This window comes from Ammospiza caudacuta, chromosome 9 (genome assembly GCF_027887145.1).
Source record: "Ammospiza caudacuta isolate bAmmCau1 chromosome 9, bAmmCau1.pri, whole genome shotgun sequence".
In the NCBI taxonomy this organism is placed as follows: domain Eukaryota; kingdom Metazoa; phylum Chordata; class Aves; order Passeriformes; family Passerellidae; genus Ammospiza; species Ammospiza caudacuta.
In genome coordinates, this window is record NC_080601.1 from 32,197,232 (window position 1) to 32,225,221 (window position 27,990).

The following is a 27,990-nucleotide window of genomic DNA, read 5'->3' on the forward strand; positions in this document are numbered from 1 at the left end:
CCAGTTTTCCTGCAGTGGATCACACACCCCGAGTTAAAAGCCTTGTCAGCCCTTGCCATTTGTCAAGCTTGCCCATAGAAGAACACAACCACAGACACAACCACAGACAGAGACACTAATTAACAACATTCCATTGTGCCACAAATGAGAAATGCCAAGAGATCTACCTGCACCCTGCCCTGCTCCTTCCACAGCTCCCACTTCACGAGCACACATGCACACAGACAGCAGGCAGACAACAATATACAGAGAGAATGAATGGGTCTCTAGTGTTTCAGATTTACCTACAACCGTGTCCTTCCATCAGAACTTTAAGAGTGTTTTGCTTCTGGCACTAGTATTAGCAATCCCACAATACAGACTGTTAAGAAAAACGTTGCTCAACATTAGAGATAGTCAGAAACAGAGTTAGAAAAATCTGGGTGCTTCCCAGGAGCACTCTGCAAATTACTCATCTGCTAGAAGATATTTTACAAACTGCATTGCATAGCTGCTGCCAATGGGTTATGCAAGTCTCTGACCAAAAATCAAAAATAAAAAAAAAATCCAAACTAAAAATGACTATCCCAATGAATAGAAGAATGTGTACGTCTCATGTATTAGAGACACAAACCGAATTTGAAATAAAGGACATGCATATGGGAAGTGCAAATATCTGAGAGGCAGCTGGGAGGAAAGAATTAAATGCAGATAAAACTCTTGCTGGTGAAAATAACATTTGAATTTAATTTTATATCCAGATTATTTTATATCCAGTTCACAGTCCTTTCATTCCTACTGTGGGAAAATGGGAACTGGAAAAAAGTCCCACCAAGGAGGCTCTTTTCTTTCCCTCCTTTTTCCTTCCTCTTTTTTTTTTAACTTTAAAGTCTGTGATGACCTAAAGAAAGTAACAAAACAAAACTGTGTCCAATATTTTAAACTCAACTTTCCCTAGGGTCTCAAAACTGCATCTGTTCCATGTGCACTGAACTCAGCAGGAATACATTGTCCAAGATGACTAAAATATCAGAGTCCGCAGTGAGGGACACAAATATATAAAAGTAATAGTAAGAAAAAGACATTTAAGAGGTGAATACATACAACCTAGAACTACTGCTTGGTAGAGCTAATTCCTCTTTCAACGTTTCTAGACTGTATTTATACTAAATTGCCCCAAATACATTTTATCATTTAGCTTATAAACTAGGCCTTTAGAGGGGCATTTCTACATTCAGCCGTAACATTACCTTGTAGGCAGCTTGTCTCATAAACTGCTTTGCTGGCTGCTTCCAAATAGCAGGCACTGTAATCACCCATCTTACTTCAGTGTTTTCAAAGTCCGAGCCTCCTTGGTCACTGAGCTCCTAAAAAAGGGAAAGAACAAAAAAGAAAAGAAAATAGAGGTGAATGTAAAATGATGGGTGTCTACAGGAAAACATTCTTTTCTGCTGGCTCTGATAACAGTAACCCTCTTTTCAATTTTTTTCCTGTTACATCCATGCTACAAATCAGAATTACTTCAAACCTGCCAAGAATGCTTTACTGTGCCAAAAGGTGGGATTAAGGTTGAAGCTTTCTCAAGGAGGCCTACAGAAAAGTTCAGTGCTCAAAATAAAGCAGAAAAGTTGGCTTTTGCAAAAGCAGCAATTTACAGAATATTACAGCACATTTATGTACATCCTTAGCTATGGTTTGGGATTTGCTGTTAGCTTGAAGAATTCACACATATGTCTTGATTAATACACAGAAAAATATTTGGGGCATCACTGATGAACATTTATATTTTACAATCTGAATTTTTCAATGACTTCTTTATACACCACTTACCTTTAAATCAAACTTTTATTAATGCAGTTAACAAGGGGAAGTTACAGTTAACCCCTCTAAAAAATGACTGATTGGTCCTTCAAAATTTTGCTTTAAGCAAACATTCAAGACTAGTTTAGTACTTTTATTGTCCTTCTTTTCTCCCCTAAAAAAAGAGGGAAGTCTGTACTGCATTTGCAAATTAGGTGATATACTGACATGTTTTGGGCAAGGTTCCAAGTAAAATGTCATTACCATATGTCCTATCTAAATCTCCATCCAAACAGAGAAAGGTTCAGAGAGGTGGACAACAGGCCTTTAGAATGTGAAAAAAAAATGTTTCTGCATGTGCTGAGCCAAGGTGTTGTGTTTGTTTAGCTATGCTGCAGTTCAAAAATCCATGCTGGAAAAGGAGCACCTTTATACTGCACAGGGCACCACAGACAGACACAGCACAGTGCAAAGTAACAGCTCACTTACATGGCATGTCTAATTAGTTCCAGGATTCACTCACAAATGCCAGGGATTTAGTTATTAACACCAGGAAAAGGATGTAGCCCTGAGCAGGCAGAACAGCAAATATATGGGATTTTATCCAACATTCATATTTGCTAAAAATGTCCCCAGTCTACACACAGGTCCAAGTCTGTGACTCCACAACCAACCCAAAAAAGTACAGTTAAAAATGTCCCTGACAAGATGAGGCATTGGAGTGGCAGGATTGTTTCTCTGCAGCCATAAGGAACAGACTGGGATCTCAGAGAAAATAAATTAAACCCATTCAAAAAAGTAGGTTAGCTCTTTACCACAAGGGTATTTTAAACAACACTTGCTTGGATGAATACTCTGATTTGACCCAGGAATTGCTCTGCTCACATTGACATTATAGTGGCACGTTGGAAGGCAATGTTTACTTAACTCACAATTGACTATTTACATGAGATTTAACATCTCAAAACCTGTTTACTGGGGACATGTATTCCACTGGAGAATAAGAAAAACAATCTTGTGATCCAAGAAGACTGCAACAAATGAGCACTGCAACATTTTAAATCAGAAATGGAGAATAATAAGCTTTTAAATTTTCTTGTCAAATGTACCTTTTTTTTTCCCCATTAAAAATACAGTAGAAAATAGCTAAGCCAGTAAAAAGCTATTCAGAACTCTGCATCACAGGGATGCTATTAGTGAATCAAGCTTGACCTGTGCAAGGGGAAATTACTTCAGGCTATTGTGAGCTCTCCAGAGTCCACAGCCTGCCCAGAGTTTCTACACCTGCCTTGCTTTGTTTACATCAAATACAACTTAGGTCAAAGCTTGGCAAGGCCAAAAGTATTAAGATCATATTTATACTAGTTATAAATACAGAAAATCTTGATAAGGAAGCATTACCCCACCTTTAGTGCCTGCTCCTTAAAGAACTGCAGAGCATAAGCAAATATCTCAAGTGCTTTGACTTTTTTGCCATTTGCTGCTGTCAGGTCTGTCTCCATGGTAAGATTCTACATGAAAGAAAATAACTGGAAGTTATTAAAAGAAAAAGGCAAACATCAAATTAATTCCCAGTGCTTGAGGACAGTGAACTCTTCATTATTCACCTGATTAGGAAAAAGTGACAAAACCATTCTGAAGAGGATTTAACTCATCACTTGAATTTCCTGGATCATGACACTTTGCTGCTTATTTTAGACTTTGTTTTTAAACACTTACCATGCCTACAGATAACTGTAGGCAGAGAAAGAAATGTGGACTAAATATTAAACAAATGCAATAGATACATCTGTAAATAACTGCAATAAAGTTGCACATTCAAGATGCTTAATCCAAGTTAAAAGTCTAGATTCTTGGTTTCCCACCAACAGATGAAACCAGAAAACACCTCAAAACAGAAAGTACTGGCCAATTCTCAAAGCTCTAAAATGGATTAAAGACAAAAACACAATCAGTAGGAATAATGTCAAATTAACAGCCCTACTGGCTCTTGCAGTTCTGGCAATGAATTCTGGGTGAATTTGCTTGGCTGCTCTAGAGCTCAGTCTGGCTCTTATATCCCATTCCTGCTGACCAGATTTATTGAACAAACCAACCTCATGCAGACAGGACATGAAGATCTAAGCAAAGCAGATTCTGAACTTTTAAGATCTACAAGAAAGGCTGACAATATACAGCTGCCAAATGCAGTGAGAGACAAAAGGAATCATAATGCTAAATGAAGAGTTTAATTTACTCTGCAAATGTAGAGGTGCTTCACTTCCAGTTCACAAAAATTTAGTAATGTTCAGAGGAAAACAACTTGAGTAGCAAACACAGTTTGGGTGTTACTTACACCAGTGGTATGCAGCTTCATCTTAAACTTCTCAAAATACAACCAGTGCTTTGATTCAGTGGGATCCAAGTCATGGTAGAAGTCTCTTGCTGCATAGCCAAAGCTATGGAATTTTCTCTCTGGTGTGAGGAGGATTGTGGTTGGGGTCTTCTGGTTGGAAACACCTGGATCTCCACCTTCCCATCGTCTGGCCAAAAAATGAAACAGCTCCAGTGAGTGATGCTCAAGGTTAGAGCAGCAGGAAAAAACAAGTGTATCATGAGAAAAAGCCATGAGGTGGCAAATTGCACAGATTGCTTTTCCCTCCAAAGATAGTAATTTCAAACTTTATAATACAAAAATCAAATAGGTTTATTTTCACCTAAGAAAAAAGGAGTGCAATTTTCATTTCAGGTAATTCAACACATTTTTGTGGTTATGTATAATTCTTAAGGATACATCAGACTCAGATAAGAACACAGGTTTCCTGAAGTAAGCCATACACAATTAAGGAAACAGTTTTGTAATTGTAATTTCTACCTAAGCCAACACGTGTAATAAATACTGTAGAGAAAAAAAAAAAATCAGTAATTGTCCAAGAACACAACTAATAAAAACCCAAAAATGGCCTTTCCAATTGTAATTCAGACTTCACGAATGGTTACTTGCAAGGGATACTTCTGCCATTTTGAATTAGGGACCTGCTTAAGTCATCTAACATCACCACAGGGAGGTTGAGTAAATCCCCATTTCTGTCCCAGAACATTCCCTAAAACAAGACAAGCCAGTTCAACCAACATCTGATCATGTGCTTCATTTCCTAGACACCTGAAACTCGGAAGGCATCCATGCCTGCAGATGCTGAGCTCTCTGCACTGCACTTTCTACTCATGTGAAGTTGATGGATTTTGTGTTTCAAATACCCAAAATGCTGTACAAGTTTCAAAAAATCAAAAATGAGGCAGCTTTCCCCAACCTCCAAGAATGCTAAAGGCACCAAAATATTTCTGTCACTACTGGTGAATAAAACTATCCTATCTCATCAAGATTGTGATGGTATTTTTAGGGGATACCCATGAAAGTATTAAGGCAAAGGTAAACCCAAAGCTGCTTTCACTGAACGGATCAGGAAATAAATAAGGAAATAAATAGGAACACTGAATATGGGAACACCCAGCAGCAGGAACTGAAGGGGGGCACGGCAGGACAAAAAGGTCAGACAGTAGAAAGTTGTAGAAACAGCTGTGAGCATTCCTTCTCCATCTCAAAAAAAGGCAGAATGGAAGAAACTCACATTACTGTTCCTCCCCCCACCATATACAAGTACTTTCTGTATGAGAAACAAACATTTACCAGAAAACATTTTCTTAAAAAGGCATCAGTGGAAAATCTGTTTATGCTCTCAGACATAATCATAACACAGCTCAAACAGGAGCCAAGTTAAGATCACACAGGCAAACTGCATTCATTATTAAACTACACGTCAATTGCTTTTTCTAAAGATAGCAAAACGTACTTTCAGAACATACTCCTGCCAAAGCCCTCATTCTGAAGCACAAAAAGTCTGCCTTGCTCTGTGGTAGCTGTTTATGTGACATAGGAAGAGTATGTAGAAAAAATAATTTCCATTTCACTCTCAAAAACAGTTGAATCCATTGAACATTGATTGATCTCCAGACCAAGGCAGAAAACTGACATGGCAAACTGCAATTTAAGGGGTTGGTACTTGGCAAAGTAACAAGGAATGCGATTTCTGAAGGGCTGGGACCCCTTCACATCATTCAACTGGATCAAACAGACCAAAATCTCCCTTTTTAGCTCAAGCAGCAGAGAATTACACATCTGAACTCCCCTCAGTGCAGAGGACAATTCCACTGCCCTGAAAGCAGAAACAGCATGATGAGGAGTGGAATGATTTCCACATTCACTCACTTGAAAAAACTTCCCTAAATCTGCCCAGTTCCGCTGCTCAGCCCCTGAGCCATGATCAGCTGGCAAGGGCTCTGCTCCAGGTCATTGCTTCCAACCTGCTGCTAGAAATGCACTTGGTCAACTCCAAAACCTTTGAGTAGGTGTTACAGCAAACATATGGTTCCAATGTGAAGAAGCTGGGATCTCACAGCTCATGAACAGAAAACTGCTATTCCAGCAGATTGTTAAATCCCACACACCCGCTGCAAGCAGAGAGGAGACAGACTGATATCGTTTTTGCTTGGAATCATTAATGATTCATTCTGAGTCACTGGTGGGAAGTGCCATAAATAGGCTGTGGCTAATAACAATGCTTCTTTGTTTTTCATTATGGCCAGGCACATTTTCTCTTTCTGGAGTAAGCACGCTTAAGGTGTAGTTTAAATGAAGACAAATTTACGTTCAACGCCGCGGGATGAAATTTTCAAAGCCACCTGGAGAATTGGATGTTTGCTTCCTGATGAGTTTCTGATGGAAACTGGACACAGTAATTGCTCAGCACCTTCCAAAGTCCCCAGCTTGTATTATTGTTCAGTCACAGAAAGGACAGCAAGGAAAGACAAGGGGAAGCAGGACTCTACCATCTGCAATCAGAGATTTAGAAATACTCCTGTGTGATGTTTTTCTAGAGAGAAGCAGATGCAAAAGCATGGGAATGGTAATTCCTGGCTGCAACACTCTTCCCAGGTGGAGCCCTGGCCTCCCTCCAGCTACAGGAGGATTTTAGTTAGTAGGACTAGGACTGCAATGCTTTCATTTGCAGTTTCCTTTCATGGTTCCAATACAGGCAAAATAATGGTAAAAATCAGGAAAAATAAAAAGGAAATGCCTATCAAAGGCATAAACCTACACAAGCCAGAACTGCTATAAATACATGTGGGGGATATTTTTGCAGTGCAGAATCACAGTTAAAAAAACTATTCAAATAGAACCAAGGTAGATTTCTTCCAAATGCAGACATATGAGTTCCTAGGATGATATAAAGTATCTGAACAGAAATATAAACAACATAGACGTGTTTATAGCCACAGAGCATCTAACTGTATACTAAAGTGAAAATAGAGACAAGAGAGTCAGTGAGGAAAGAAGGATGAGGTTATACAAAGGTTAGAGAAATGCCTTTACTTCCACTTCAATCTGGCTAAGACAGACCAGAGAGGGACTTGTGCAGAGTAATGGGAATTTGATCCAGAGCTGCAGCACCACAGGCAAGGAAATGAAACACTGGGATCATCAAAATGCAGCTGAATGCCACCAGCACAGTGTATGCAGAAAAAGGCAGGTGTGTGCCTCCCAATAATTACAGTCAAACAGGGAAGAGAGGGAAAGGAGAAAAACCTGAAGTTGCACTGAAAAGAGACCACATTCTCCTCCTTCCAAAGACAGACTGCCATTTGTTTCATAGCCACATGCATTTCTTCATTAATTTCCATTTGTGAAACACTCCCATTCAGCTACCTAGCCAGTAGCCAAAACATCTGTAACTTCACGTAAGTGCATATAACCCAAGAGGAGTTTTTCACAACTGTGTAATATCTCATATATTCCCTCCAAATGAGATGCTATTAACTCATTGTACAGCAGCAAATTTTCTGTGTGGCTCTGGCACTGCCCTGCTCACTGAAGTGCTGAGCTCATGGCCAGGCAGCTCAGATGCCTTTCCTCCAGTCTCAAGTTATGCTGCAAAGAGCACTCACTGTAACACACTCCCTCTGCAAAAAGAACCTGAACCACAGCTACCTGTAACAGAAGCTGGGGGCAACTATCAAGAGTTGTCAGTACTACCTAAAACTGATAAAACAGTAACCAATGTTTTGCAATCAAAGTGAAGTCATTCACTGAACATTTACAAACCCACACCCAACTCCAAACACGCTGAGATGAGTGAGGCCACTCATACATTTAAAGATAAATATATGCTGAAAGAACTTTGTTCACTCAGTGCTTATAAAATCTTTTTTTTTTTTAGCACTGGGTATCACAGCAAATAAACACACAGTCAAAAATGTGACTTTGTTTGCATCCTAATTACATAACAAGAATCATGGCACTGCTGGCACTACACTCAAACCTGGAGCTAAAGCCCTGTGTGTTCACTCTTTTCCAAAGTAGGAACTTCTAAATAAACCCATCTTACCCTTTTAGAGAAAAGCAGCTTTGTTAAAAGGCAGTCAGAAACCTAAGTATCTGGAAAGAATCAACACTAAGGAGGGAAGGTGGAAAAAATGTTAGGAAGTAGAGAGGTCCATGCATCACTGGTGTGCTTTATTTTAATGTAAACATTCTCGAGTGCTGGCTGAAGCTACATTTACTCTGCTGAAATATTTGTAAGTTATCCTACGTGCAAGCCTCATTATATACAGCCCTTAATACCTTCTGAACTACTGAAGACTTACCTTAATGAATATATCATTCTTTTGAATGGTTGAATTCATGATTGAATTTCATTATTTCATGAGTATTGATATATAAATATATATAAAAATATTACATATATTATTTAGTAAGTCTGTTTCAATTATATCTTGTCAAAATCCTTTCCAGAGAGAAATATCTATTTAAAAAATTAAGATAATTCTTGGTATTAAAATATTTGCCATTGATTGAAATGCCTGTTGGAAATATGAATACACCCCCCCCTCCCCCCCAAAAAAGTTCCTCCCCTCTGGTTGGAAACACATGAAGTAATTTATTTCATTTCTTTCAACTTCAGTATCTCATATCACAGCTACACAGCTCTGAAATCACAGTCATGCTGCCATTACTGCATAAGGAGGAAAATGTCATGTTTTGAACCACAAGTAGCAAAATGTCAGCTGAGATTTGGAATATAATCTCATCACCTGGATTTCAATGTCCCAGTGGCTGACAGCAGGAAGCCTGGTAAGGAGAAGGGATTTCCCCAGGGAAGGAGAATCTAATCCACATTGTGAATCCAGCAGCAAAACCAGGTCCTAAGGTAAAACTTGAGCCCAAGGCACCTCAAGGACTTCCCCAGAAACACCAGTGATTCCACACAGTAAAACCTCCAGCATTTACAGGAGCAACACAGAGTTGTTCTAAGGCAATTTAGGCTTGCTCAGACACAGCTTCAGAGATGTTTTCTCTCATTCCATCAAACTTCTTTAAGGACTTTAATAATTAATTAATTGCTGCCAAAGAGAACAGGAATTGATAAACATGAGTTCCAGCCTGCCCACCCTGAGATCTGTCTGAGGCAGCAACTCAGGGCGTGTCCTTTGACTTCAGCCTTGTGCACCTTCCTGTGCTGCTCAGAGAACAAGAGATGGCTGAAATGCAGAAAAGACCTGGAAAGCATTACTTGTCCATCCTGCAAAAGGCAGATATCTTTGCAACTGGATGGCAGAGTACCATTTCTAAATTTACTTTCCTTTAGACAATATTTTAAATCCCTCAGCTGCATTAGTGTGCAGCTATACACAAACCAACTATGCAGGCTGACTGCACAATCAGTAGTGTCTGCTGAGATTTAGGGAGCTGCATTCAGCCACCACCTCTGCTTAGAAAAATGCAGTATATCACACTGGACTGCAGCAAATTGGGCTTTTTGACCTTTTGTTCTCACAGTACCTACTTCTGCAACAGCAGCATCATTTACAAGAACAGCTATGGTTGAGCTTTCCATATAGAATTTTTAATGCTTAAAATTATCTACATATTACTCTCATTAGTAATTTTAAATATACTATGATAAGAATTAAATATGTTTTAAGTTATTTATAACTTTTAAAAATACTATAAAATATTATAGCAATGGTTTGCAGGGCAAACTTCTCAGGTAGCTGCCATAACAGTTTTTGCATTTGTGATTGCATAGAGTTATATTGTGCTGATTTAATAAAGAAATAAAAAATAAAATCTCCCTACATCACAGCATCTATGTCTGTCCTTTACATACATATAACACAGACAGATTTCACATCAAACCTTCATTTTCACATTCATGACTTTTGATTGCTTATTTCCCAATATCAATGGATCATTGTCATAGATTTAATTCAGATTTAATACCACAAAGTTTACATCAGCCAAACGATCTCCCAGTGCAAGTAACCAAGTGTTGTACACCCAACTATGCACAGTGTGATTCCAGGGGATGGGCAGCTCCAGGATGTCATGACTTCAGAAAATCAGTGTCTGAGATAAGGGCATCCTGACTTATTAACTCTGCTCCCTGAACAATTCTGAATACTCAGATTCCTCCTTCTATTCTGTCATCTCGTAACCTCAGCAAAGTAAGAAAAGGGATGTGCTCCCATGGACTGCTAAAGCAAATCAGAATACAATAAGATGCAACAAAAAGTCATAACCATGAGAAATCTGCACACTGTGATAATGCCAGGCAAATCCAGACACTTCAGGCTCCTGCAGAAAATATCTATGGCTACTGCAGGCAACCCATGTTCTCAGAGTCACAAAGCAAATGCTGCATTGCAGCCCTTACCTCATTACATGAATACATTCTGGCTCCTTGGTGAAGCTGTAGGCGTAGCCACTGGAAGTTGTGCCAAAATCAATAGCCACAACAACAAGAAATAACTGTTCTACAGCATCCTCTGCATCAGAGTCCTTCTGTTAAACAGCAGAAGCAAAACACACACAGTCACTGATCAGAATCTTTGTAACCTGCCACAAGTTCTGCTCTGCAAGACCTGCATATCTCTTCAGTGAACATGGGGACTTCCCTAAATTTGCCCTTGTGACCAAAGTTGATATCAGAAGACTGCACATTCCAATGGAATTGGAAATTCAGTGCATGACTCAACATATATGCTAGAGCCTTTTATACATCATTTTCTATTCAAAGCTTCCTTCATACTAATTTCTGGAATACCTCTTATGCTGTATTATTAAAACTTAGGGGTTTGGGGCTGGTTTGGTTGGTTTTTTCTTAAACGGATCAACTGAAGAGTTTGTCCATCAATGTGATATATTCGGGACCTACTTGGTGGTTTTAGGAGTTAACTATACCATAAGTATGAAAATGAAATACAATTACCATTCAAAAATAACAGAGACAAACCCACCCAAAACACAGCAATAAGGTTTACAGCCCATGTTACAAAGAAGAATTTATATAACACTCATTTAGCCAGCACTACATGCTGCACTCCTCCTGCCTGTGCTGGAATGAGGGAAGTTGATCAGCTGCTCATGATGAATTTGAATCCTTCTCCTGCCTTTCACTTGTAATCCTGCAATCCCTGAAAAGCACAGTCAAGGGCAATATGCTCCAGACCCTTCACCAGCCTTGTTGCCCTAAATCAACCAGGACTGCTCAGCCTACACTCAGAAACACTTGGAAGCAGGTGATGATACCTCTCACAGAGCAGCTGTCTCATGGCCTCACTCTATGGGCAGTGCTCCACCACAGATCTCTGTTAATTCCACACCTCTCCCTTCCTGCACATTCCTGTTGTATCCCTACATTTTCCAAGATCTCCCCATACACCTGCTACTTGAAATGGAGAAACAAGAGCAACAAGTTTTGGCTCCAATCATAAAAGACTTGTTTGGATTCTCCTAATGAAAGTTTTTCAACTAAGGCAATGTCTTCCTCAAAGAGTTTAATGAGCAAATTGAACTGAAATATGATGTAATTCATCATTGTGACAGAAGTAAAAGAGGAATTTCAAGAGTATATAGAGAAAGAAGGGAATAAGAGCCAAAAACTATGGGAGAGAGCACTGGAAATCCTGAAGATGGATTTGTGCACAATTCTGAACTTGGATCAGAAAGCTAAGGCAGTGTTCCACCATAGGCTGACAAGGATACAAATGTGTTCTGAACACAATTCCTTGCACTAACATAAAGCACACTGTGCATGTACTGTGTTACAAGCCATACAAGTGATCTTAAAAAAGGGTGGGAGTTAGTTTTAATAGGAGTTTAGCAACAAAATTAGCATGATGTACAAGAGATTAAAACACACTACCTATGGGACATGCTCTTGGTTCTAAAAGCTTACAGAAGGGGCTATTTTCCTTAAGAAATAAAACCAGTTACTTCTATTTTGGGCTTCTACCTCTCTCTCTCTTTGGGCAGATTCTTTTCTCTGAGAATTTGTGTTTTACTGTTGAGTACCATGTATATCCTCCATTTTTTTTTTCTGAAAGGAAGAAGACTTTTCAGGGGCTGCCTAAACAAATCAGTGATAAAGACAGGGAAAGACCTTGGGAACCCTGAGGATCAAGAAGCCCCTATGTTTGATATAAAAATATGCAGGAGCAAGTCTATGAGTTTAGCAAATGAAAAACAGCAAAACCAGGAGCCCAATGAAATGAATCAGAGCTCTGTCAGCATCTCCAGCGTGCCCAAAATCTCACTCACTACTATGGATAACATAAAGGGGATCAGTATGGGGCAAATCACAACTCTAAAGAAATTAGGCAGGAGAAGGTGATGTAAGCATGCAGTATAATTCAAAGTGCATTTCTTACCACAATGTGTGATGGAGACAGTGGAGTTATTCCAGGGTCTCCCAAGCTTTTGGCTGGTGATGAGTAAGCAGATGTGGAAACTGCATCTAAAAGGAAGCAAACACCCATCAGTGTCAGCAAGCAGAATGAGTAAATACAACAGTTACTTTGCACACTGCTAAACTGTTTTCCAGTTGTAAAGAATCTGCTAAAACACAAAGCAAATTCCACAGCTGCCATCTAAAACATGTTCTGCCTTTAAAACATGCTAAGACACAACTGTTGTTTTGGTTTTAAAATGTCTGTCTGACCTTCATGACTATTACCATCCTTTTATTACATTGTCATGTACAATGTTAAAAGTCTTCCTAAACATATTCAAAAATCATAGTTGGTACAAGCAGCTTGAGCACCACACACTGCCCAGGATTTAAATGCATGAATGCAGAAACTAAACACAAGCTGTGAGATCCAAAAAGACAGACCCATTTACAAGAAAAAGAGGAGCTGAGAGCAACTGGAGAAAGTAGGAAGAGTAAGCTGCAATTTGTCCATCCTGAGCCTTTATTCTGAAACTTTCCCAATACTGTCTCTGTTTTCATCCTTCACTACACTGTGCACTGGAACATCCTGCAGCTGTTAATACTACTGCAGGACAGAATCCAGCTGGGAAAAAGGAAAGCATTATTAACAAGTCATCAAAGAAATATTTCTACCCAGCATACAATACTAAAACTTCATTTAAAGGCACAGACCAAATGAGTAACAAATACTGTACTGCACTTATTTTATTTTTCATTCTTTCATTTACATTGATGATGACAGAAAATGAAATGGCTTAAAACAAATTAAGCTTAGATGGATTTATATATAATCTGAAGAATGCAATAGTTTATCAAAATAGAACGTACCAAAGGTACCACACAGCCTGTCCATGCTCATACCCCTCTGCTCTAAAATTTAAGCCCTGAGTGCTTACTGAATTCTCTTCCACAGAATACAAGCTGTAATTAGATGTAAAGCAGAATGATGCAATAGGCCTCTGAACATTATTAATAATAATTAAATAATAGGTAATACATTTCAATGTATTTTTATCACCTACTTAGATGCATCACATGTTTATTCATAGCATGTAATTCCTAGACATGACTGACAATTCAGAGCATCAGTCCAAGATGACACTGGCTCTCCAAGACCTCAGAATTACATAGGGAAAAATGGCAATCAAATATGTCTTGTTTCCCAGGGAAGATTTAAAAACCCTGCAGTGGGCAAGTATGAGAGAATTCGCCTGCAGGGGGAAAGAAAAAAAAAAAAAAATCTTTCTCCAAATCTTAATTTTGCTCTTGAAATTTCATATATTTCTTGAAGATATAACATGCATGTTCAGCCTGATTTTTAGAAGCATTTGCAGAAGCACAGTATTTGCATTTTCTACACAAATTCTCCAGGAATATATTAAGTTACTCCTCTTGCAGTGAAGTACAAAAAGTCACAGGCCAAGTGTGACAAGCACAGAATCTGCTCTGTTCATTAAGACGTCTTTGGAACAGATGCTGTTATCAGCCTCCTTTGTGCCATTTTTACCTCTTAATTTTTGCACCAGCAACATGGTATTTATTTTAGAATTGAAAAACAATATCTCAACACAGAAAAAAAAAATTAAATAACTAACAAAATACATTCCTTGCATCCTGCTGTAATTCCTGGCTGGACCTGCCCTACACTTCCTGAGCAGACCAGGACATTGCAACACTGACTCAACATCTTTGGAAACCTGCACTTTACCCACACTTAGGATGCTGATTTGGAGCACAAAATGTAAACATCAAACCATGTGTTTTCAGTGTTTGACTTTGCCAGTTTTTGGTTACCTGTTTCAGCACTCATGTTTCACAGATGAGCTGGGGCAGCTCCAGAGGAGGCCACAGAGATGATGACAGGGCTGGAGCACCTCTGCTGTGGAGACAGGCGGGGAGAGAAGGCTCCAGGGAGACCTCAGAGCACCTTCCAGTACCTAAAGGGGGCCTACAAAAGTCACAAAGGGACATTTTACAAGGGCAGGTAACGACAGGACAAAGGGAAAGGGCTTTAAAATGAAAAAGTGTAAATTTCCATTAGACATCAGGGTGAAATTCTTTACTGTGACACTGGAGATGCACTGGCATAGGTTGTCCAGAGAAGCTGTGCAAGGGCTCAAAGCCAGGCTGGACAGGGCTTGGAGCAACCTGGTCCAGTGGAAAGTGTCCCTGCCCATGGCAGGGTGTTGAAACAAGATGATCTTCAAGGTCCTTTCCAACCCCCCAAACTACTCTGTGTTTCTAAGGTGCATTTTCCAACCTGTCTTCAGCTATCAGCCTTGAAAAGTTATTTTTATCTCTGTGTGCAACTCAGAAAATTCTCTGTGACAGGATACACATTTTAGTATCTCAAAGAGCAGTGAATAAATATCCAGAGCAATACTGACATCCATCCAATGAAACCACTAACTTGGGTGGTGTCCTACCAAGAATTAATTCTAGTTAATTAAAAAAAAAAGACCCTTCCAAACCCATCACCATCCAGCACTGCCTTCATGGCTCCTCCTGTAAATACCCAGCTAAATAAAATAATTCTATAATGCATCCTGGATCTAATGCCAAAACTTCTCAGCAGTTAGTGAAATAACTGCTAAAAGCAAATGAAATTAGGATATTTGTAACATTATACTATCTACCCCATCTGAACTGCAAGGTGTTAAAATATATTTGTCTATGTGGGAGCTTTTGTATTTTGTTGAGTTAGTGTTTCCATGGTGAAAAAAATGTGCATGTGTAACAATTTTTACAGCTGTGTTCTGAAGAACAGTAAATGCATGGATATTCCAGGATATTTAAAAATCCTTTATCTCTAAAGCACTGTGTGATTGGTTGATCTGACAGAAACAAAAGCATCTGTTCCAAGCCAGAGAATGGGGAAAGGGTTCCAAGGAACCTGATTTGCAACCATGAAACTGAAAAATGATGCTTAGACTGTCCTGGATAGGATCAGGGTATTTGGAACAGTTCTAGAATTAGAATGACTTAGAATGTCTTATTATGGTTTCTGCAACAAAAAAACATAATCAAATAATGTTCTACATAGCTCAAGTTCCAGCTTTATCTCCATGTTTACTAAGGATCTTTATCTCTGTCAAACTACATGCTAGGACAAAAACACAGCTAAACAGTATGCACTAAATAAACACTTAAATTCTTGCCAATTTACAAACCAAATTAAACTGAGGAAGCTGATTTAGAATCCAAATTAAATAAGTCCTCAAATGAAACAGTATTTAAAATAATCTTTTTCTAAATATGATGCAAACGTCTTGAATAAAAATTCTTGTATTTACTTCTGAGCGGAATATTAACCTGGAATATGGTTCGGATAATTTCAATAAATATGTATAGACTAAATCTGAACACATTAGGATTTCTGACTTAAGTCCTAACCTAAGTAATTGGCAAAGAACACCTTGTGCATTTTTAAGGTGATCAGAAGTTGAAGGGAAAACAGAGAAGGCTCCCAAACCATTACAGAATTAGCAAAATTATGAGATCAGAAGATATTGTATTATTAATGAAATCATGTCCATTATCACATTAGCTCCAATTGCTGGTTTAGCAGACTTAATTTAAATTAATCCTTCTTTTCATCTAAACAGATGCAAGAGTTTATTTTCTGTGGTTTCCTGCAATGCCTAATCTGTTTAGCTCTTTCTGTTCTTCAGTAAACGATCAGCAACATTGTAGATTTTGACAAAATGCAACCAAGGATTAACCTTTAAGTGTCAAAGAATGCAGACTAAAAGCAAAGTCCAGAACATTTATAAAAACTTTGCTGATGCAGTGTGGATATTTCACTGATTGAGTGTTCAGGTGAATCTGATTTTTCTGACAGATCTGAAGAGCAGGACCAAGCTCATTATTTAATTAGAAAGATCAGTTAATGGCAGCTGGAAGGCCATCAGTCTATTCTGAATTTTTGAGAGCCCCTGCCACACATTCCTACTCAGGACTGGATAAATCAACTTTAGGGAACTGCTAGAAAAAGCCAGACATGGACCAATAGAGTCCCAGATAATCAGCTTCAAGCCAGCAGCTAAAGAAGGCTGAGTGCTGGACTTCCCAGTCACAAGCCACTAAGGTGGTACTCAAAAACAAAAAATAATTCAGCAGCCACACAAAATCTTCTCTTTTCTGTTCATCTGTATATAATTCAGCTACATAAGGCATCAGTAAAATTTTCTGCTTCACCTATTATGGACCTTGTTCGTTTCCCCAGTGAAGGAGATGCAGAGCTGTGGATTCTGTCTAACCCAGGTGCCATAAATAATGGATAAAGTAGAGCGGGCTTTGTCACCAGGGAGAATTTAACAGGACAAGTAAATCAGGAACCCGGGAATCAGGGTGTGGGGCTGTGCAGCATAATGCCAGAAATACTGTCACACCAGGGAAGGGCAGACATTTCTGAATGTGCCTCATGCCACCAGTTCTGTGTATGGAAAAGAAACAACTTTTTAAAAATGAAGAAATAAGGATTCAAGCCCCAAGTCCGCCATCAGAAATCATTTCAGGTACATTCTGCATTACTTTGGAGTGATGGCTACAAAAGCAAAGGCTTCACCAGAGAAGTTGCACTTTGCAAATCTTCTCAGACCTACAGCTGCCACCCACCCTCTGGTGCTTCCTTTGTGCACCCTGGCTCTCTTGAGGGAATTGTCCTTAGAAGTAGGAGCTTTTCCTTTCCCTGCTTGGAGGCTTCCCATGGATCTCTCTCCTACAGTTGTTTCACAAACCAAAGAATAAGCAAAGGAGCATCTGTAAGAACATGCCTGAACACCTGTCTGAGTTATATCCCAATCATAAGTAAATTTGTATTGCTGTCCTGACAGAGTGACCACAAACCCAACACAAACTCTTCCCACAACTTTCTGAATCAACAACAGGATCAATACCATTCCCCATTTCAGATCAGAGTTCAAGTATTTTAGTAAGTGCTTTCACTATAAAGACATCAGTGAGTCCCAGCACAGCCTTTTCCAAACTCCCAGCTGAGAGTGGTGCAGGACACCACCCTGGCTCAAAAGGAAAGCTGCGATAACTCTTTTTGATTTGTGTAATGCACATCCACTGCTCCAAATGCCAAATCATCCCAGCACTCAGATATTTGTAGGCGGCTGATCCAGGTGCACAGGGGAAGTTGGATGCATTAGACCTACTAAAAATGTCACTACTGCAGCTGATCTTTGTGGCTCCAATAAATCCATGTTAACTGAACTCACCATGAACACATTGAACGTGTCACAAATCAAACATTGCAAGTATCTCATGGCCCTTTGTCTGGAATTTCCAGCCTCCAGCATGTGGTAAAGGTGAATGCTGCTGTGTGTATACACACTGCTCTGCTCTCAATCAGGTTGTGGGTAATACCAAAATTTTAGCCAAATTCTTTATTTCCCATTCAGGCACTACATCTGGATTTAAAATTTAGGAAAAAAAGAAGGGAAATAAAAAGGAAACAAGGATGTATTGAACCAAACACGGGTATAGATTAGCCATCAGGCAACAAAAGAATGGAATAAACCCATTATGTTTCATTCAAAAGATTTGAGCATCAAAATAATTTTGACCCAAGCAAACCTTCCTAATGATATTTGCACAAGAAAAGAAGCGTTTACCATATTGCTATTAGCTGGCAACTGCTGCACTGATGAAGAAAACCTTATTCAGCTTTTCCTATTGCTGAGATTTTCCTTTGCATTAGGAACAAAATGTCAGAGCTTCCAAATGCAATGTGACAACCTAGACCATTTTACTGTAAATACAAAGATGGCCTTTTAAAATAATTACAGAACAATAAAAAAAGAGATGGAGAGAAGCAAAAAAAAATCTTAAAATATTCTTATGCATAATAAAAAGATCCCATATTTCATAGCAGAAGTAAGAACCTTCTGTTCCTACTGAAACCAATGGAACCACTGTTATGACCATCAATTAAAGTCCTTTGTTTTAAAATGCCAGCAGGCATCCAGCTGGTTTGCTGAAGACTGCAATACACTTCTCTTCCAAGAATACAGCCATAACTAATCTCTGATACAAATCCAAGTTTCCTGATACCCTTTCATAATATCTGGTCCCCCAAAGAAATGGAATTCATTGCACTGATACCAATTAGAGCACAAGGATTTCCTAAGTAACAAAAAAAATAAATAAAAAATCTCCCAATACTTTGCACAGAATTCTAAAAATAAGACATGTTTGTCATTACAACTTTGACCTTTTCCATTTATTGCTTCTATATTGTCTCCCATCATGATCACGCTTTGACTAGAGGGATTACATTTTGACTACCCTATGAACTCTTTCTAAGGTAATTTTAAGATTTTACCATTATTGTTAAGAGTATCAAAAACCAACCCCAGTTTCATCCCATCACTCACTTTGTGGACAATATTCATTTTCCTGAGCCTCAGCAGCAATGGGAGGCCAAAAGACGCCATCACTTTTCTGTGAACTTAATTTGAGGTGAAAGAAACACGCAAGAACTCGCAGTAACCTCCTGAAAATGCCACATGGGTTGTGTTCACTCCTCCTGTATCTGACAGGACATAGGCTAAAATACTTTACTTACAATTCATCTGATCTCTCTAATGCTTGGTAAGATGGGCTAAAGCTGAGCAATCACACTCACTGGGTGTGTGATGCCCCAGCAGCTCCTCACCAACAGCTAAGGGTGTCCTTAAGCTGCCTTCAACTCAAACCCTTCCACCCTCTACACTGCAAGGTCCCAAATCCAGCTCCACCCTGAATGCCCTGACAGATTTCCAGCTTCTGTGATCAGCCAGCTCCCTTTTCCCTCCCATTTCCTTTCCCACACCCTGATGGGATTGCAGTGTGCTCAAAACCTGCTCACACCCCAGAGCCTGGGGAACTCACCAGCAGTGCCCTGCAGGGATCCCTCTCCCCACATCCCAGCTCTGCCACAGCCATGCACTACTGCCAGGAGACACAACTCTGATCCTGGTTTACCTCCAGCAAAAGGCAGCAGGTGTTATGTTGTGATAAAGGTGGGTTAACAACAGATCTGGCAGCTCAGAGTGGTAAAAGACAATTCTCTGTGATTTCCCTAAATATTTCCTGACACGGTTCTGTAAGAGACACCTTCAGTGCACACTAACTAAACTTCTCTCCCTTCAACAAGCTCTTCTTTGAACTTGCTTCCTTCACAGTTCTTGCACTATCTGCAAGCACTGCCTTCCTGTACCTCTCACCTCCTCCCTCGCTGCTTCCAGGAACAGGTAAGGAACAGAAAACAAACCCCAAGATGTACAGAACTCAGGTGAAAAGAAACCTTCCTGGAAAAGGTTTCCTGCTGCTTCTCCTCCATCATCATGTCTGCCCTCATCCACCTCCTCCACTTGGCTCACTGCAAGGTTGTCAGGAATGGCACTACTGAGATTATGCTCTAATTCCCAGGACCATGCTCATAAAACAGAACATTTGTGATGTTAATCACTCTCTTTGAGAACATCACCATTTCCCAGCTCAACTGGACTGGTTCACTGCTTTTTCTTTTTAAAAAACAAGATCAAAATATTACAGTTATAAACATGTTTTACTACAAGTTTCTATTTAAGAACCATGTCAAGATACAATTGTATCCTGAAAAGAATGCAATCCTACATTTCTCAATCAAGGTATTCAAAGAATCACTGTTCAGCTTTTCAGACTGTGCATCCAGCACACAGGAATAAGAACATTTGGGGGGGAATTTGTTCACTTAGAAGGCAAAAAGGTTATTTAGTTTTCAAGCGTTCCTAGATTCAGGAACAGCATCTTGCAGTGCATCAAGCTGGATGAATGTAGTGACACCTTTTTCTTAAAACATGAATTGGGAAAAAAATTTGAATATGTTTGTCTTCATTTTGACAATCTTCTGGAAGGCTTAACATGATTCACACATTTACACAGCCTTGACAAGAGAAAACCAACCACTCTCATCAATTCACAGGGAAAAAAAAAGGATAAGCAGGGGGCAGGGTAAAAAGAAAAGTCAAACTAGAATAGCCATTACTTACAGTAGTCAGCATGAGTGATGCTGTATATAAATCCCTTCATATTCTTCAAGGCTATTAAACCCAGTTTTGTTCAAAGATGGAAAAATAAAGGAACAGTAACTATGACAAAATGTCAAATATAGGTATCACATTTGAAAAGTCATTAGCAAAGTCATCTATGAAACCATATTCTATGGCTATTGATTTATCTCCTGAGCAATATTTCATTGCTGTATCAAAAACCAGATATTCTTTCTTTTTATTTGATGGTCTCGAAAACAGTTACCAGGCTTAAAGAAAAGCTTAAAGAAAAAATAACTTATGAGAAAAGAAGAAATTACCTGATGAGTATTTGCAGAGTAGATCACAAAATCACGGAGTCACCAACCAAAATCCACTTCCAGAGGTTTTTATGCTAACACCCATCAGGGTTATGCTCAAGTGCCATGACAGTGCATGCACAGACCAAAGTGACCAACCAGAAAACCACTGCAAATTTACACTGTCACGGTGACAAGCCCCTGGCACCACCTTCAAAGGAGTTCCTGTGGCTAAAATCGTAACAGGAGAGTAGCTGAGTAAGCAAGAGAGCTCCTACAAAAGGTGATTTTTGAATGCAGCACTTGCACAGTACCAGCACTGCTGGAAGTGGCATGCCCTGCCATTCTGATTACTGTCAGTGCTCTGCTCAGGTATCCATGGAAACTTGAGAAATAGATGGTAAATTTGTTGGATCTGTTTGGCATCAGGGAATGGGACTAGCTGCCAGTCAGCCCAGTCTAATCACAGGTATTCTCATCTTTAATCATGGAGAAGGCATCAAGAGTCCTCAAATGATGGTAAAACTGACCACATGGTCACATTTCCCAAACAATGACAAAAGGAGGGGCAAGGATGCACTGAGAAACTGTTATTTTAATGGTGTTATTATCTCTTGAGAGAGAAAAATATCCCAATCCCTGTAATGAGGAAAGAGACACTCAAATATTCACTCTTCCAACCTCTCAGGGACAGGAAAAAAAAGAAAGCATGGATACAAATGCACGGAACCTCACAGGGACAGGTGGACACAGAGCACTCAGGACTGTAAAACCCTTTGAGAGAAACTGCTTCAACCCTAGAGATTGGTCCTGAATAGCACTGAGAATTAGGCATGTTATTTTAATGGTGTTTTTATCTCTTGAGAGAGAAAAATATCCCAATCCCTGTAATGAGGAAAGAGACACTCAAATAGTCACTCTTCCAGCCTCACAGGGAACAGGAGAAAAAAGAAAGCATGGATACAAATGCACAGAACCTCACAGGGACAGGTGGACACAGAGTACTCAGGACTGTAACACCCTTTGAGAGAAACTGCTTCAACCCTAGAGATTGGTCCTGAATAGCACTGAGAAGCAGGGATGTATCCAGAAATGGACAAACTGAAGTTGCGTTCCCAGATCATTGCCTCTGGGTGAAGGAAGTAGCAAAAGGAGAATAATTTATCTCTGCTTCCTTGCCCAAGGAAACTAGTGCAGGTTGGGCAGGCTCCTGCAATAGGAACTGATTTTCTTCAGAGAGAGAATGGGGATTAACTCCTTCAGATGACATGGAATTGCTATAATTGAACTACATTCACATCCACACTTTTCTGGACTCCAACTGGTAATGATTACTAGAAATCTCTCTCAATATTCCTCAGAAACTACATCTGCAGAGCACAGCCTGAGAGTGTTGGGTTAAAAGCTAAAAGCAAAATCCTCTCCAGGTCTCCCATTCCTGCAGATGTAGGTACCCTTGGAACTGATCCATGCGCTCAGAGCCTGCAAATCTGTAACACCAGAGCTGCAGCTCTGGGCCAGGGAGCACCCAGTGACTCACAGGGGAGGGCAGAGCAGTGAGCCAGGGCAGGGGAGCACCAGCCCAGCTCCCAAAGCCCCTCTGCTGTCCTTGACACACCCTCGTGCGCTCCTGGGTGAAGAACAAAGCACTCTAGGCTTTCTGGCCACCATATTCTGAGGAGTTTTGTTTATTTATTTGCTTACTTCTTAGAAATGACTGCATTTCCCTCTTCATTTACATGACAACGTTTCTCAAATTCCTCTGAGACAGCCTTTGAAGGAATTTCCTGTTTTAATACTGATTACTGACACAGATCACCACTGCCATGCTAATTTTAAAACACTGCAAAGTCGCTGTTTTAATAGCAGTTCTAGCAAAATTTTAAACTTGATTTTATTTTAAATGCATATCACTATGATTCTTAACAGCACAGCACACGGGCCAGAGCTGACACATTTTGAATAATGAGAGCTAAGGAATATATATCAATAAATATCAAAAATGTGCCTGGTCACTGAGAAAAGGCAGACTGGATGTAGTGACCCAGGAGCCAGGACACTTGTCACAGCGAGGGAGAGGAAGCCTGTGGATCTGTCACGGGCATTTCAGATCACCGAGGCTCAGCCTTGGCAGCAGCATCCCCTCAGTGCAACACCAACATCTGTGACCTTACAGCACCAAACAGCTGCACACTCTGCAGTGGAACATCTGAGAAGCAAGTGTACCATTTACTGCCACTGCCCATGGAGCTCAGAGCTCATCCCTGAAACAGGCTCCAAGCCCTCCTGGCACCTCTCTCACACTGCAGAAACACCAACCCGAACCAGCCTGGAGCTTCACCCATCCTCCTCTTCAACCAGCCAGCTTGTTTAATAGAAACGTGACAAGTGCCACACAAGAGCTGAGTAATTGTGTAAGAAATCATCTATGGATGGACAATGATTTCACTAAAGCTGCATAAAGAAAATATCAACAGCTAGTTCACCTAAGGAAAACAACAACAACACAAAAAAAAGGAACAGATGCAAACTCCCCAAAAAGGTCATGCTGCTTCAAACCAAATTAAGGTCATGACTGTTCTCATCCTCCTAATTGAAAGCTGCATTGTTGGCGTGCATTGTTTTTATTCCCTTCACGTTTTCCATTATCATTTACTGGGAGCCAGCACAGTTTTTTTTTAAATTTAAAAAGGTAATTTGCTTCTTCACAATACCTACAGACTAAAAGAGCCACAGGGAGAAGTTTCTAAAACCATAACTGGTGTGCTCTTTGAAGTCAAATACTTGTGAAATCCCATCTGACACATCATCAAAAGGCAGAACCAATTCAGGTACAGAAAACTGACACAATGGGATCTTTAAATATTATTGTTTTAAAGTTAAAAGTACATTCTTGAGATTTTTTTTTTAAGAAAGGGATGGTTGCTTTGTGAATTTATAGAGAGAACAGGTGAAATCATAATAGAAGGGAGAAAAAATTAATTAATCCCCTGGAACAGCTTAGAAGAATAAGTAACTGGAAATTGTAAACTATTTGACCAGATCTGTAACTTTAAAAGGAAAAAAGAAAAGAAATCCAGACTTAATTGCAACAGCAGATATGATGTCCAGAAGGGGCCTAAAAAATTTCAACAGCATTGCCATGAAAGTGGGAAAAGTTGTCCATGGCAGGTCACATCAACTCAACCAACAAAAGAAGCATTGGCAGAAAAAAAGCACAAGTCAAGTCCCATATAACCCAAAGCAGCAGTGACACAGTTAGAAAACAAAACATGGCCTAGACCCTGACATGTTCATGAAGGAATCAGGTCTTTTATAGCAGAGACAGCATTCTGGCCTTGCTGCACAGACCTGCCCTCCCAGAGGCTGCTCTAACTTGAGCTGACATCCAAGGCTGCAGCATCCTCTTCCAGCTCCTGGTGACAGTGGCATTTGTCAGAAACCCTGGTCACTCCCCATGGACCAGGATAAAGCCCCTTTACCCAGAAATGCACCGGCTGAAAATGCCTCTGGACAGATCAGACCTCTTGGGGTTTCTCTACAGCTGATTGAAGCTTTGGGGAGACTTTGTAGGGACAGAGCAGGGCAGATCTGTTGAGCACCAAGTGCTGTCCCCATGGGAGTGAACCAAACACTCAGACTGAAAGCTTACAGGGTGCCTGTCATGAAGGAAAACTTGTCAGCTCAACCAGCATTACCCAATTACCAGCCAAAGGCTTGAAAAATGCCAAAAATCAGTATAATTAGAAGCTTTACATGCAGTAGCTCCTGGGTATGAACAGTTTCACTAAGAGAGCTGCAGATACCGCAGTGCTGTGCTAAGTGGAGCTATAAAGATGATGGGCAGGCACTGCATACAGCACTCAGCTATTTTACATACAGACATTTCCTTTACGTGTTGTACTGTGCTGCAAGAAGTGGCAGCAGCTTCAATACTGTCAATACAACACACACTAAATCACACTTTATCCCTCAAGCCTTTTTTCCCCCTGACAGCCTCTGCATTCCAGTGCATGGAAAGAACATAAAGATTTCTGGCATCACAAATCATTGCTTTACTACCTGGTCTTCTGTCTTCTTACCAAATCCCTCCTGCACAGATTCTCCCTATGTCACAAGTTACTTCATTTCAGTATTGCATTGCACCAACCTTGCAACCTGGCAGAAAACAAAACGTGATACCCTGTCATCTGAAAGACAAATGAACCTGTCAGTCTATTCTTCCCTTTGTCAGCTGCATGCTAGAAAATTGTTACAGGTTACAGAGATTTCATTTAGGAAGCATTGAGAGAACATTTAGATGTTGGGAGGCAGAAGAACCCAGTGGAGCATCTTGAGGATTCGACTAGTTTCTAAGTAGTGTTTCCTGGTTTAGTTTGGGGTTTTTTAATGGACACTTTATGACTCTATTATTCCGCTTACACTGAAATTAAGCTATGTCATTCTAAACGCTCCCCAAATCCTACTATAATCAAACTTAAATTTTAAGTTTCCCCATACATTTCTGCCAGCGCCGTTGGCTCAGCACTGCAGTTTCCTCAAGTCTGCAGATTACAGTGAGGAAGAAGGCATGGAAAGATGGAATGAAATCAGGCTGAGTCTGCATTTCCCTTAGGGTTATTCACCCATATCATCTGTATCCTAGGAACCCTCTTCCCTCCCCCAGCTCCGTTCCCACACAAGGAGAGCCCACCCCGTCCTGCAAAGGCTGTGTTGCTCCTATCGGGCAGGGCAACCCCAAACGGATCAAACCCATCCTTGTTCCAGGCAAAACAAGATTCAGCTCAGCTCGAGTCAAGTCTGCAGAATCAGAGACATGTAGCCCCTTAACGTGGTAAAACGGCACCGGTGGGGGTTTCCCCACCCCTACACCTCGCCTGGTCCCCGGGGCTGCGCCAGGATGCTCAGGCGCTCAGCCAGACAGCGCCGGCTCTCCCACCCGGCTGCCAGGTCTTTCTTTCCCAGTGCATCAGGCTTCTCGCTATACAGGGGGGCTGCCTCTATGTCAGCAGCAGCCCCCGAGCTCCAGTCCGAGCCCTCCTCCCTCTGGCCGCTGCCGGGAAAGGGAGAGACCCCGACCCGCGGGGTTGCGGAGCCACAAAGGCCCGTCCGGCGGGGATGCCGCGCCCGCCGCAGCGCCCGGCGCCGGCCAGGGCGCCCGCCCCGCCTCGCCTCGCCTCGCCCGGCCGTGCCGCCGCATTGTTTTGTCACCTGGGTCCCCCCGCGGTGCGGCACCGGCTCCCCGGGCACCGCACGTGGAGGAGCGGCGGCGCTGCCCGGCTCCGGGCGGGGGTTCCGCACCGAGCCGCCGCCTCCCTCAGCCGGCCCTGCCCGCGGGGCATCCCCCGAGCCGGGCACCGCCGGCCCGGCCCTGCCCTGCCCCGCCCGCACGGCCACAGCCGGGACATTGTCTGCCGCCTCCCGCCTCTCCTGCTCCGGACGGGGCTCCCTTCTCCTCCACACCGCTTCCCCCCATGAGCCGGGGGGAAGCCGGCAGCGCTCCTGCATTGCGGCGGGGCCCCCTCACCTGCGGCACCGCTCTCCGCCTCCGACATGGCCCGCTCCCGCCGCGCTCGCCGGGGCACGGGCCGGCGGCGGAGCTGCGCTGCCCACCCCGGGGGAGGCTCCGCTGCTCGTGTAGTCTCCGCCCCGCTGCGCCTTCCTGCGGCCGGTGCGGAGCCGAGGGGGAGCGGCTGCGCGGCCGGGCCGGCGCTGACGGCTTCCCGCGCCGGCTGCGGGGCTGCGCCGCCCCTCCCCGCCCGCTCCGCAGCCGCACAAGGACGGCACCGGCGGGGGGGCCGCCTGTGAGGGCCGGCCGGCCCCAGATGCGGATTTCACGGCCACCGAAGCGGAAAGCCGTCCGCGGTGACAGCCGCAGAAAGAGACCCTTGTCTGTGGCCGGGGGTGGCAGCCCGGCTCGGTGCCGGGAATGGGTGATGGGGTCCTGCAGGGATGCAGCGCGAGGAGGCTGCGGAGGTTACCCCAGCTGTTCCCCCGATCGTCAGGGGTGTGGGTGCAGCTAACCCGGACAGGCATAAATCACGGACGGGTCCCCTGATATCATGTATTACGGGGTGGCTTATACGGCATGGGAATTCTTTATATTTGTCTTCAGAGTGAGCTCTCCCACATGGTTCTGCAGTGCTGTCAGGCCAAGAACTTCTTGTTTCCAGTGATTTTTAGGTACTTGTCTCCAGGACCTGGGAGAGAGACACCCCTACTGTCACTCGATCCAGGATGAAGTTTAAGAGTTATCCAAACTAAGTAACAAACCATTACAAACACAAGAGAACAAAAATAAGGCTGGTAACCTCCCACGAGCAATCCTCAAGCCAGAAAAGGTTTTTTCCTCTTGTCACCCGTGCTTCTTGGTGTAATTCTCCTTTACTTTCCAGTCTCAGCAGCCATTCGCCTTTTGAAATCAGTGCTAGTATTTCACGTGAAATAAATAAGGGCATTCACTGCAAGCACGGCCTCGGGGAGGTCTCCTGGGCTCAGGAGGTCACTGATAGCCAGGACAGTGTAAAATCCACCCAAAATTCTCCCAAGTCCCCTCACCAAAGCTGTTGCTCACACAAGGTGGGATCTCTGTGAAGCCCTTGAGGACCATGGGATTTCGAAGCAAAGCCCCAGCACTGCAGGTGCCTCTCAGCACCTCCCTTTATTTGCTCCCTGGTTTCTTGCTCTAATGGCATTTGCTCTGCTCTCTGTGAGCTTTATTGCCCCTGAGGACTGAAGGTGTGGCACAGAATTTAAAGCTGTAAATATCTTCACATCTGCACACCTGAATCATCTCAAAAGCCTTCACCCACCCTGCACACACTTAAAAGACTGTTTCATCCTGAAATCCCATTGTCTCATCCAGGGAAAATGCAGAACTCATTTCTCCCGCCTCCCAAAATCAGCTGCACAAACGTGATTTTCTAAATGCTGGGACAGCAGCTCATTCCTCTGCTCTTATGGGAGAAACCTTCTGTCCTTGGGGACACTCAGTAACTCCCACAATTTCCAAAGGCAAGGACAGCGTGCAGTGGGACAGGGGCGCTGGAATTGCAGCTTCCTGCTCTTCCCTCAGCTCCACAA

General features: G+C 41.9%; 1 protein-coding gene across 1 annotated transcript in view; it reads right to left on the reverse strand.

Moving 5' to 3' along the window:
• HSPA12A (heat shock protein family A (Hsp70) member 12A) overlaps positions 1-26,485 on the reverse strand; it is a 49,821-nt gene extending 23,336 nt beyond the window's left edge. The window contains exons 1-7 of the mRNA XM_058810259.1: positions 26,435-26,485; positions 14,382-14,535; positions 12,526-12,611; positions 10,530-10,657; positions 4,115-4,301; positions 3,186-3,290; positions 1,230-1,346 (exon numbers count right to left, since the gene is read on the reverse strand). Coding sequence (XP_058666242.1) covers positions 1,230-1,346; positions 3,186-3,290; positions 4,115-4,301; positions 10,530-10,657; positions 12,526-12,611; positions 14,382-14,397 — 639 coding nt within the window. The 5' untranslated portion in view covers positions 14,398-14,535; positions 26,435-26,485. The remainder of the gene's footprint in view (positions 1-1,229; positions 1,347-3,185; positions 3,291-4,114; positions 4,302-10,529; positions 10,658-12,525; positions 12,612-14,381; positions 14,536-26,434) is intronic.
• Between the last annotated feature and the right edge of the window lie 1,505 nt (positions 26,486-27,990).